General features: G+C 36.3%; 1 protein-coding gene across 1 annotated transcript; it reads right to left on the bottom strand.

The window, feature by feature from the left end:
• Positions 1-215: 215 nt before the first annotated feature.
• LOC125471159 (serrate RNA effector molecule-like) lies at positions 216-7832 on the bottom strand. The gene is made up of 12 exons (XM_048571279.1): positions 7262-7832; positions 6144-6262; positions 5641-5698; positions 4727-4801; positions 4555-4629; positions 4433-4480; positions 4192-4260; positions 3304-4104; positions 3014-3062; positions 1846-2123; positions 1546-1728; positions 216-766 (listed from the first exon to the last, which is right to left on the bottom strand). Exons 1-12 carry the CDS (start codon positions 7702-7704, stop codon positions 706-708), a joined length of 2259 nt encoding a protein of 752 aa, XP_048427236.1. The 5' UTR covers positions 7705-7832; the 3' UTR covers positions 216-705.
• Positions 7833-12296: the final 4464 nt, after the last annotated feature.

Raw genomic sequence — 12296 nt, 5'->3', positions numbered from 1 at the left:
ACTAGCAAATTCACGCCTCTCCGTACTTTATCAACACTGGTAACAGTCAATAAATTCAAGCGTAGTAACCGTTTACTAGACAGAATAAAACGACCAAAACGAACCGGATCACTTCCAAACCCAAAATACAGGGGGAAGAAGATGATGAAATTTCCGAAACACACCACCAGTACCGCGTGCTTCAGACCCGAGACAGTAATGATTAATGAGAATAATTTGAACAAAGAAAAAGGTCTTTACTTGAGAAACAAATGACTAACTAATCTACAGTTCAGTATTAGTCGTTAACAATTTAACCCAATAAGATGGAAAGGAAACAAATGCAAAGGCATCTGGAATCTATGGTGTCTACAACTCCGATTTACAGCCAGCCATTATGATTTCTAAGACACATCAACATTTCCCACTCGGAACTCAAAAATACGCATCGTCGGTACCTCTCAATATTTCAAAAGTGGAGCAAAAAAACATGACTTACATCCCCAGCACATCTCAGCAGCACCCATCAACGAAAAAGAGCAGTGGATTCTCAGGGCCCATGTCCTGCTAGTCATTTTACTACAATTTCAAAATGCAGTCAAAGTCAAGATGCAACAAACTTTCAGTGAATGACCTCGAGAGACCGTACGGGAGTTGCCTTTGCCTGGAAATAATATGCAGGACATACAGAGTTCAAGTTTATAACCATCCTGCCAACAAAAATATCTACAAGCTCCTGTAGTCTATCACTGTCACTTCATCTTCTGGGGCATCTAGATCTTGATAACTGCATAAATTAAAAATATGATCAATAATTCGTGTCTACAGCCTTATAATTAACAAAAATATTGATACTGTTGGCGATCAAAAACCAAAAAGTTGAATATCGTGTTATCTCCATTTTTGACAGTGGAATAACTGGCAAACAAGTCAACTTTTCATTTTTGGTTACACTGGCAAATAAGTTCCACCAACACCAAAGGGGGAAAATAAGACACTAATTTACTGACAAAGAAGCGAAGCACCAACACTCGACAATCACATGACTGTCTTTTATGCTGCTTTATTAATATATATGCTATGACGTATAATACTAAAGCAGGTTTGACCGTACCAACAATAATAGCACCAACAACCATATAAACCAATCACGCCAATGCATGGAAAAAGAGAAACCAAACCGAAAAAGTTAAAAGGCTAAAAAGAAAACCCAGACTACAGCTAAGCAGATATACCCCGTCACCAAATTCAGGGATAATACACAAGTTTGGCATTCATACATCCCATGTAAGTTGTAATCAATTATTTACAATTATTTCTGGTTAAGCTAGTAGAAGATTTTCCCTACAAAGAACACAAAGGGAGAGTGGAAACCAAGCAGATAAGCAACACACTTGTGAACTTATTTCCCTCAACGTCTGAAAGTTAAGGAACATAATTAAATCTAATTACTAGCATCACTAAAAGTTTCAACCAGAAAACCAATATATACTGCGCTTGGCTCCAACACCAATCACCAGATCCGTAAGGAAGCCTACAGTTCAATTATTTTCAAACATAAGTTACCTTCTTAAACGTCGAGGATCCTGTCGAAAAGCTGGAGATAAAGCAAGAATTGGGGACGGCCCACTCATTTGGGGTCCAGACCACACATTTCTACCACTACCTTCAAAAGGTGGAGGACCACCTTGATCTCGCAACATTTGCATTGCAACTTCAGGAGGAGCAGGAACAAAAGGTCCTAACGGGCTGCAATAAAAACAATACGTTATTTGATCTCAAAGAAGGAATGAAAAGAAAATGAGAGAGAGACCAATGCCATTTCAAATATAATGAAAAAAAAATGTCAAATAATTGTGAACATACCCAGCACCAGGCACAGGCATCAATACAGGCGGTGGCGGTATATCCGATGGGAAAGGAGGACCAACACGCATTCCTTGCCCACCAAAATTATCAAACATCGGTTCATCAGGATTCCCTCCATCTGGACCATCATTATTGGGCTGGAATTCACTTGATTGCATGTTCTCAGACCTATCAAATCTCTCACCACCATTGACTCGATTGTCTCGTTCTCTACGGTTACCACGTTCGTCTTTCAATCTATTCTCTACAGGCCTGCGCCTCTGTGGTTTGTCCCTCTAGAAATGACAAAATCAGCATGACAAGAGTGAATCAAATACAACGCTAACTATAACATGAAAAATGATTTTTAGAGGAATAACATATTTAACCAACAATTTGAAATATTAATAGAAATAAGTTTCCTGCAATAGACTACTGCGAAGTTTGTGAAATAAAGGAAAACGAACTAGTAAAACTAGTACACCCAGTTCCGAATAATCCTAATGCTAGCTTATCATATGAATAACCCAATCATGACATGATGTTTCGAAAGAGGTACCAAGAAAAAATGGACAAGCTACAAATTTACGCATTTATAACTAGTATCCTACAAAAATAGCATAACAACTCTAAGCAAGACAAAACAGATATTGATTGATACAACCAAAACTATGCACTTTTAAATGGGGGGAAAAACCAAAGTCAAAGCAGGTTTTGTCCCTACGCGCATACAGAAATGCATCTCAACTATAAGAAAGCAAACATAAAAGTCTGCTCGGGTATTGTCCTATAAATATTATTTCCATTTAGATGCATTTAGAGATCATATGATTCATTTCATTGTGATATTGGGATTATCAGTAGGTTATTCTTGTCTCAATTTTATCTGCCTCCTGTATGGAAAGACTAATGAAACTTAGAAAATATACAGTTTGAAAAAGACCACATAGTCATGTAATAAACTATAACAATGCCAACCGGTCAAGTTTCTAACATCCCAAGTCTTTATTAAACCTTGAATTGCATAGAGAGATAGGGAGAGAGAGAGAGAGGATGGAGGCAAAAACCTAATATTATGTTACCAATTTGTTTCCTGGGTGCATATATTGCAATTGCAAACATAGGAAAGGTATAATGTACACAGCCATAGTAGAAACATTAATATGTTGATTTTTAAGATTCTTACCAGTACAGGTTGCTGCATAATAGGAGTTCCACCAGGTGCATCCACATCACTGTGCATGAAAATATATTGTTAAAAACCACATAAAGAGAGAAACTTGATGACTAGTTGAATCCAAAGAATAACATGATAGCAACTTGCATGGTTCTTTTATACTAAATTAGGTTGCCCATTGTGTGGCTTAACCGAACTCCCCCTCCCCTTAGTGTAAAATATTGATGTACTCAAAAAAAAAAAAAAAAAAAAAAAAAAAAACTTGCATAGTTCTTTTACTTTAAATAGAAAATGCATACTTCATATAATTCTGGAAATACAGCTCCTCGCGCAGTTTGGAAGTCACCTCCATCACAAGTTCAGGGTGTTTCAATTTAAGATGTTTGTGCACAAACTCAGCAGCATGAAAGAGCTTTGTGCAACCCTTGGCTCCACAACCATACTTCCAGCCATACTTTTCATCCCTGATCTTCCGAACATAGGGATCCAAGGATTCGGAAGCAGTAGTATCTATCTTTTCCTTAGCAGTCATTATTTCCAAGGGATCTTGACTCTGCAACCTTTCTTGCCAACGCAAGTCTAATTTCTCTTCCCACTCATTTCCATTACTAGTCAGATTGGAACTCTTCCCCTCTGCTCTCACATGCCGTAGACCCTTAGCTTCGTTTGATTCACTCATTCCGTAATAATCTAAACCATGGATGCGCCACAGATAAGTAATAAGAGTATCTAGTAGTTCAATGCCCTCCAAGCCCTTTACAGATGTCAAACCCCGTATTATAATAACAGGGCCCGTGGAGCCACCATGCAATTTTTCTCTATTTTTGTCATTATCAGGTCCATATAAAATGTTTTCCACAATTCCTTTTTCAGAGTCAAGTTTGCGAACAAGGGCCTGCGCTAGTTCAATGTCTACTTGTATACGTCTAGGCTCAGAACTGACTGGGTGAGCCTTAGGAGCAGCTGAAAGAAGAACATTTTCTTTATTTGGTTCCCTGCCAGGCCGTTTCCGCTTGCCACCCACGTCAGTTTCATCTTCAGAATTTGGTTCACTATTGTGTCCTGGTTTATTTGAAGCTGCAGAATTGACACCTGGGCCTCTGCACCCAAGACCAAAATACTATCAGCCTGCTTTAATAGACATAAGACATAATCAAACATACATACAAGGTGTAGACAGTTCTTACAAGTCCAAGGTCCCACTCTGTAGATCAAGCAGAAAATCTTTTGCTACTTTTTGTGCAAGTTCGTTCCTCCTAGAAAGAAATGCCACAAGAACAGTTTAGTAGAGTTACGATAAAAAAATGACAATATCAGTTTCATATTACATCATCCCAGCAAAATGAAACACTTGAAAACATTTCCACCAACAAAATTCTGCGTAAGTGCATAAAGTTTTGTTTAATTGAAAACGTAAGCAGTGCACACCTTTCGATAACAGTGAGCAGATTTGTGGGATGATATTTGTCTTTCAGCCTACAAATACAAGCTAGTTCTGTTAGAAGGACACATGTTAGGTAAAGGAAAGAAACAAAGTAAAATGCTGTTACCAGTCCTCATCTTTATGAGCATTAAAATAAGCTCGCTTCTGGGTGGACACATATTCTGTCTTGTATTCTTGATATCTGCATAATAATAAGTTGCAATCACCACCATATTCTTCAAAATCATAAGTTAAGCAAAAAAAAATGTAATGTGCATTACAATTACTCCATTCTGTACCTGCGCTCAGCTTCAGATGGAAGAATGTCATCTTCAAGCTCCTGAATAAATTGTTTGTATGACATCAACCCTTCCCTGAAAAGTTATTCAGTATGACACATAACTCGGTGAAAAGAATATATCCCCAACCCAAAGTTACCAATTAATTAAGAGAATCAATAAACAGTCAAGCTTGACAGAAGGTTTATTTAAGTTGAATGACAAGAAGGAGCATAGTAGATTTAAAAACAAATCAAATTAAACCAAATAAAAACCAAAAATCATTCTCCAATACCTATACTTATTTTATTTCACTAGAAAAACCATGGAAAAGAGAGAGAGATAACACCTATTTGTAATCACTTATAAAGTGAAAATTATGACATTTTCATAGCCTTGCATCAGTTGATCCTTGAATTTAAACAAGACATTTCAATAATATAGATCATGCAAGCATTAAGCTACAGTCACCAGACAGTATACTGTACAGACTAATCTAAGCAATTCAACAAGCGTAACCTTATTCGTAGGCTTCAACAATCATCCAGTTAAAAATTAGAATGCTAGTAATCTAGCCTACGCAACCTTAATTAAAGATTTGCAAAACAAAAACAAAAACAACTACAAAAGAAAAGGAGAAAAGCCAAATCAATTATTGGCATGTATTATGATGCTGAATAACAAAGTTCCCTAAATACCACTTTGAAGTTCGGTTAACATTTCAATTTTGATAAAGTTAAGAATCCCGAACTAATGGATAGTTCTGAGAACCAAATAATAGATAAACAATAGAAATCATTTTAACTTTTCATTCTAAGTAAGCAAAAAATAACTATCATAAACATACCCAAAAAAACAGAAATACAAAATACAAAAAGGGATAAGCAACTATACATAATGAGTAAAAATAGAACTAACGTACAGGATCAACTAACCTTTGAGTAGTCCCAGTGCTGGAAGCATCACCATAACCACCCCTTCCTGAATCCCAGTCTGAGAATAAGGAAGAAGACCAAAATTTTCTAATTAAAAATATTAAAATTTCTAAGACCAAAATTTATAAACATTAAGTGGTTCCCAACAACATATATCAGACTCTTGTACCATTGAATTAGCTTAAACTGCATACTTCCTTAACACTATGTCAGATCAGATGGTCAAAGATTTTAAGAAAGCTTTTGGATCATATTGGAAGTTTGATCAGCTTCACACTGAACCTCCCATTTAGAGCTCACCACATAAGAAAACTACATGACTTTAATAATTAGGATACGTATCTTATCATCCATAATCTTCCAATCACTTGTCACTTGATCACAGAGCAATAGCTACCTCTAAATCACATTTAACACATATAAATTTCTTCATATTATTATTAAGACTAGAAGAAACCCACACCAACCTGTAAAAAGTCACTGAAAAAGATTTAGGCACTTACCACCAGGACCATAGCCGCCAGATGGGCGTCCAACATACCGACCATGAGGTCTTTCGTCACCATAAGCAGGTCTAACCCCCATCTCACGATCGTATCCACCTGGATAATCATATCCCAACCTGTGCATCAAAACAAATGAACAATGTTCAAGAAAATTCAACAACAAAGACAGCACTATATAAAGTGCCAAATATTTCAAACTCTATACTGTAGGAAAACCAACCATAAACTGAACTAAGAAATAGGCCAAAAGATCCAACAGATATGCAACTGCAAGACCACATAAGCATTAAAGGTACCAGCAATGGCATACAGCATGACAGTAGTTTAAAACACAAGGTGCATCTACAGCAAGAGACACATTCGAGTCCCCTTCCTCCTCTAAGATCAAGGCATTTTTCCCTTTATTTGTTAAAAGTAATTAATTAATTGCATCCACGTTGCCAGTGTATTAAGGCTGGTTATGATAAACAGAAATCAGGCTTATCCCCAATTTTTGATAAGAAACTACAGGAAACTCATTTTGCATAATCACTCTAATTCTTTTTTTTTATATATAAAGTTTCCACAAAAATTGATGCCACTAGAATGCTCATCACAGCTACCTTCCAACCACCCGAAGACAATAAATCAAGAGATGAATTACTTGTGGCCATATGAAAAAGATAAATCTCTGCAAAATTACAAGCCAGGCAAACATTTCAAACTACGAAGGCCGGATATCCACCAAACAAAAAATTTAGATCTGAATTTTACAAAGAACCCACAAGGATCATGTATTCAACCGCTTTATTTTTCAGCAAAGATTATCAAGAGGCCATGTACTCAACCCAAGGTTCATTGCCAAAAACTATGTTCCTGTAACATTTTTGTATGATGGAGCCATCAAATGCAATTATGGGTCTTACAAATAGAAATAATTGGGGACAAAATTTGGTTTACATCCTCAAATCTCCCTCCATTTTCAAATTCGCGACGAGGTCAAAATGCAATGCTTCAACTTCTCCACCCACTAACTTATTCCCTCGTATTCTCTCAGAACACAATCAGAAAATAGAAGCACAAAATCATCTGCAACCAGTAGTAAAACTCAAGGAAAACCAACAAAACTCACTCACCTCCTATCCCCAGGTCCAAACCCTCCTCTGGGACTCCCTCTCCTGCCATCATACCCTCCATCTTCCCTCCTAGACCGCTTGAACGGAGGTGGAGGAGACCTCCGTGGCGGAGAGTGCCTGCGGTCCCTAAAAGGGGGTGGAGGACTGAGGCTGCCCCGGCGCTTATAGTCCCTCTCTCTATCTCTATCCCTCTCTCGAATAGCAGGAGGCGGAGGGGAGCGATTTCGATCGTAGTAATCGGGGCGCCGACTGGGAGGGCGGTCGAGGTCCCTATCGTCTCTGCCTCTGTCCCTTTCGTCCCTGTCGCGCCTTCGCGAGGGTGCGGCAGGCGGAGGCGGAACTGGTGCTTCCTGCGGCGGGGATTGGGGATCTTCGGAGGACTTGTCTTTGCGATCAGAACGACGGTCCAAGGAATCGACGGGCATGTTCATGATCTCGGCCATGGATTTTGGGGATTTGTAGAGCCAGAGAGTGAAGAAACAAACCCTAGAATAAAATGAAACGCCGGAAACGACTAATGACTCATGAGAGGGAGATGGGACTCAATTCCACTATTTCTTTTTCTTTTTCTTTTTTCTAACCCTGCCGAACGAGTCAAGGGTGTGAACACATGATTTCAATACTGACACTATCACGTCGTTAAGAGCATATCACGTCGTTAAGAGCATCTCTACCGCTTGGTACAGGGCAATAGCAATTAAAAAGGGCGGGCGTTGAAATTAGGCTGGTTATATTAACACCTTCATATGCTTAATGCATTTTACAATTGCTTTTTCAATTAAAAATTATCTTAAAACACGTCAAATAAACATTTTCTACATACGCTATACACATTTTCTTTGAGTTCTTCGAGCAATCCTACACCAACTAACTTCTGCAACATTGATTGGTTAGTAGTTGGTACCTATTGACAAGCTCAAAACCCTCTCTGAGCAACTGAGATGACCATCTCAGAGCCAAGGAAGACCATTTCAATTAGTCAGTAGTTAGTACCTATTGCAATTCCATATATTTCCAAAGTGCTGTTTAGACATATTTTCATTTTTGTGGTCTTAAAATAATGGTCATCTCAGAGCCAAGGAAGACCACTTCAAAGTCAAGTAATGGTGATCCACCGAGGAGGTGGAGCATCATAAAATGGCGACAAGAGAAGCGAACATATAACTACCACTTATAGCTTTAATAACAGAGGTGTTTTGGGAAGCAAAAGTAGGTTTAAATAAATATCGATGTCGTTGAAGTTACTAAAATAATGAAATATGAAGTCTTACTTTATAAGAAGCTTCTGAAACATTGATCTTGTGTTTCAATCAACGTGTTTGTAGTTTCATTGGTTAGGATTTTGTCCTATAATGAGGTGAGAGTGTTTTGAGAATTGAATAAGCTAAATAATACGTTAAAAGTAATTTGGGATGTATTTAGATTTAAACTTATAAAGGCAAAATTGTCATTGCGTAGTAAGGTACATAAGTCATTTAAATTAAATTTTAATGTGGGATGTATTTAACATTATGTGGGGTGCTAATAAACAAAAGCCTAAAATTACTCTTATTATTTACTCTAAACAATAATTATTTTTGTGCAAGCCTACCAGTTTGGAAAGAGAAATAGTAAAGACGATTATTATTTATAAATATATTGTTTTATGCTTTATGCTTTGTAAATGTGAACTTAGTAAGTTTGTTTTTTATATAAAATATTCTATTTGTAAGTTTGTTAAATGTGTTTAATTTTTTTTTTACCTTCAAATTTATCCAATCCGTTGGTTTATCATACTTTGTTTGATTCAGATGCACTAGATCATGCCATATGGCAACAATCTATAATTTTCAACTTTTTTTAATTTTGGAAATCCAACGGTTCAGATAAAAGGATTGTTGGAAATCTAATGGTCATGAAACATTCCAAGCTATTTAGAATTGCATTGCATTTCATTGCAGCTGCCAAGTGGCAAGTCCAAGGAAAGATGAGGAAGTGGATGGCTTATTTTGGCTTTTGGGGGTGCACATGGGTGGGGCCACAAATTATGGCGGTTCCTGTAGCACAAGGGTGCAAGCCCAAGAGGTTGCTGAAGGGGCAGTTGCAAGGGCAACATCCAACTAATCGCCCTCCCATTTGTTCATTGCTAGAGCAATAAATTTTGGGTGGGGAGGCAATTCCACGCTGGTGGAGATGCTCTAATGTGGGTATGGCTCACTTTAATTCAAGACGAATGCTACATACTTTTCTTATTTGTCTTCTGATATCATTTTTGCTCACCACAGTAGCTATGGTGTATGCTAACCATAGGTACGAGTGTCTTTTCACCTACTATAGTTAACTTTCACACTAAATGTTACTCTTTCAATTTTGAAAAGAAAAAAAAATTTAACCAAGGTTAAATGGAATGACATGTGACAAATAATTAAGTGTATGGTGAGCATATATCATAGTTTATGATGGTGAGCAAAAATGTTAGAAAAATAAGGCCTAATCGTTATATTAAATCACATAGAAAATTAGGAAATAGGTTATGCAATTATAAATCAAAGTAATGCATGCACATGAGTAATCAATGTTAAATAAACATGACATAATGGATTAGAAAAACGTGGAAATACTATCGAGGCAAGTGTTAGACACTCTGTCCTTAAGAAAAATTTATGCCCCATTATGGTGCTCATAATTGATTGGCATTTGTCTCCCAAAATACAATGACTACATACTTGTAATAGTAGCACTCCAAATCACAAGACTTCATGAACTATGATTGTGTTGAAAACCCTGTCGTATGGACTCAATGAAACTCTCTAATATTTGATGCACTCTATGTATGATTATGTAAAACAATGAAAAGTTTATTTATATTTATAGAGGGCTTCCCTATTTTATAGAATTTGAGATATCTCTTTAGAAAACATGTAACCATTCATGAAGAATCAAAAGCTATAACTCTTCATTAGGATAGACGCATATTTCTACCAAAAAGCATCACTTCTAATTTCCATTCAATTATTTAATTTAATTTAATAAAAATAATATTACATTTTCCAACAATTCCGCACATGAATGGAAATTGACTGAACACTATGCAAACAACAATGCAGACACTAGAGAGAGAATTCAGTAGGAAAAGTACTACATCAAGATAGGTAGGTTTTGGCTTTGAACCTTCCGTAGTGAATTACTATCGGATTTACTTAACTAATCAATGAACACAATGTCTTGAACTGCTCCGCCATTTGAGTAAACCAAGACAATAATAATCACACAATACCCTTTCAGACACCCCGTGGTTGCTTAGTTGTGTTCATTTTGGCCTTGAACAATTCTTGGTTTTTCATGAGTGCTTTTATAGAATAAAGCCTTTCAAAAAATTCTCACAGGAACAGCCCTATTCCTCACTCAAGATAGGTGACTTCCCATTAAGATTATCCTGCAATACTCCACTTGTTATTTTCAAGTATAGGAATATTAAAAGCAAAGCTTATCCTAAACACACTGCAGACATCACTATTTCGTCATAGGACATGGGTTGGAGCAATATTAGAAAATATGAAAATAATAAGTAAAAAATTCAATGATAATACTCATAAAGAAAATCACAACATCAATAATATGCAAGATTAATATAAATAACTAGAGAGAAAGTCAGAAAGATTGACAAAATAACTATAAGGCTTGCATAAATACAATGTCCTATAAATAGAATTTTGCCCCTACTCTTGTGGTTGTAGTTTGGTAGGCGTCCGTCTCCTAGAATTCAAAGCTTTATAATCCGAAGTTGAAGCACTTCAATCTTCGGACTCTAGCGAACTTTATATATTCCGTACTCTCAAGACACGACTCGGAATTTGACAAACGAAAAACAAGAGAAATGGAGTGGGGAGCCCTATTTCTTAAGAGTAAGAATTAACTCTAATTTTCTATTTCTTAATGCCAATGGTTTCATGAGGTTAAATAAAACTGAAGTACTTCTTGTTAAAGAGATATAACTTTTCATCTATAAGTATACATCAATTGACAAGGAAATGCACCTAAATAACATAATCTTTCTAAGAAATATGGTTAAGACTATTTTTCATTCAATTATTAAAATTATAATATACAATTTCCAACAAAAAAAGGCTCAAGTTTTATTATTTTAATTATTAACCTTATTCTTTACACAAGTTTCAATTTTTTGGTCTCTGATTTTTTTTTTTTTTTTTTATTACCTTCTGGTTTTGGGCTCTCTTTACCTTTTTTTCCATTGTTTTCTATGTCTATTTCCCATGATGTTTACTCCATACTGGTCCAAGAAAAACAATACGTTTGTGGTAGTAAAAATTTGTCGTCTTTAGCCTTAACGAATTTTTACCTAAAAAATAATTTAACAACTGTGATCAAGGACAAAAGCCACACTAGCCCATAAGGTGGGGAATTCGACCAATGGATCTCCAATGTCTAAGTCAATATCTCTAAAAAGAGTTGGTGTTAAGGGCTTGTATGCATAGCGTAAAGTTTACCAGCATATAATGGAGATGAGGTATTTTTATGAGGTGGCCGACCATGGGTTGTAGGGTTTTCCCTACACATGGCGGCTTTCGATTGGTCAAGATGAGTCGTCTAGATGGATGAGAAAGGAATAATCCTAAGATATTAATTAGAAGATAAAACATTAGAATTGTCAGGTAAGCATCATTGATTTATTATGATGAGGATTTCTTACTTGTTTGAGTTAATCTTCAATTAGGAATGTATGCAAGGAATAATTCTAAGATATTAATTAGGAGATAATATCTTAGAATTATCATGTAAGTATCCTTTATTGATTGTAATGAGAATTTCTTACGTGTTTGAGTTGATCTTCAATAAAAAATGTATTAAAGATAGAATTTGGTGATTAATCATATCTTTAATGCCTTTGACTTTTCCATGCCAAGAGCAGGTGAGATTGATGGTGTCGTAGGAAACTGCTCGAGCCTCCAGGGATGTTGAGTTACGCATGAGAATATTTGAGTGTCTACCCATTTAATAAGGGCAATCTTGTATTTTTTGAAAAATTCACGTGTCG

This window comes from the organism of the source record quoted next, unplaced genomic scaffold, assembly GCF_019419815.1.
Source record: "Pyrus x bretschneideri cultivar Hongxiangsu unplaced genomic scaffold, Pyrus_bretschneideri_v1 Contig58, whole genome shotgun sequence".
Taxonomy (NCBI): domain Eukaryota; kingdom Viridiplantae; phylum Streptophyta; class Magnoliopsida; order Rosales; family Rosaceae; genus Pyrus; species Pyrus x bretschneideri.
The sequence above is the reverse complement of the archived record's forward strand: the minus strand, read 5'-3'. Positions and strand labels throughout refer to the sequence as shown.

Bases quoted from the DNA above. Each gene is read 5' to 3' on its own strand.
- LOC125471159 (XM_048571279.1), bottom strand. From the start codon at position 7,704: ATGGCCGAGATCATGAACATGCCCGTCGATTCCTTGGACCGTCGTTCT. The intron at 4,261-4,432 runs GTGTGCACTGCT...ATTTCTTTCTAG, and splicing joins CTGCTCACTGTTATCGAAAG to GAGGAACGAACTTGCACAAA. The intron at 2,124-3,013 runs GTAAGAATCTTA...TGTCATTTCTAG, and splicing joins TTATGCAGCAACCTGTACTG to AGGGACAAACCACAGAGGCG.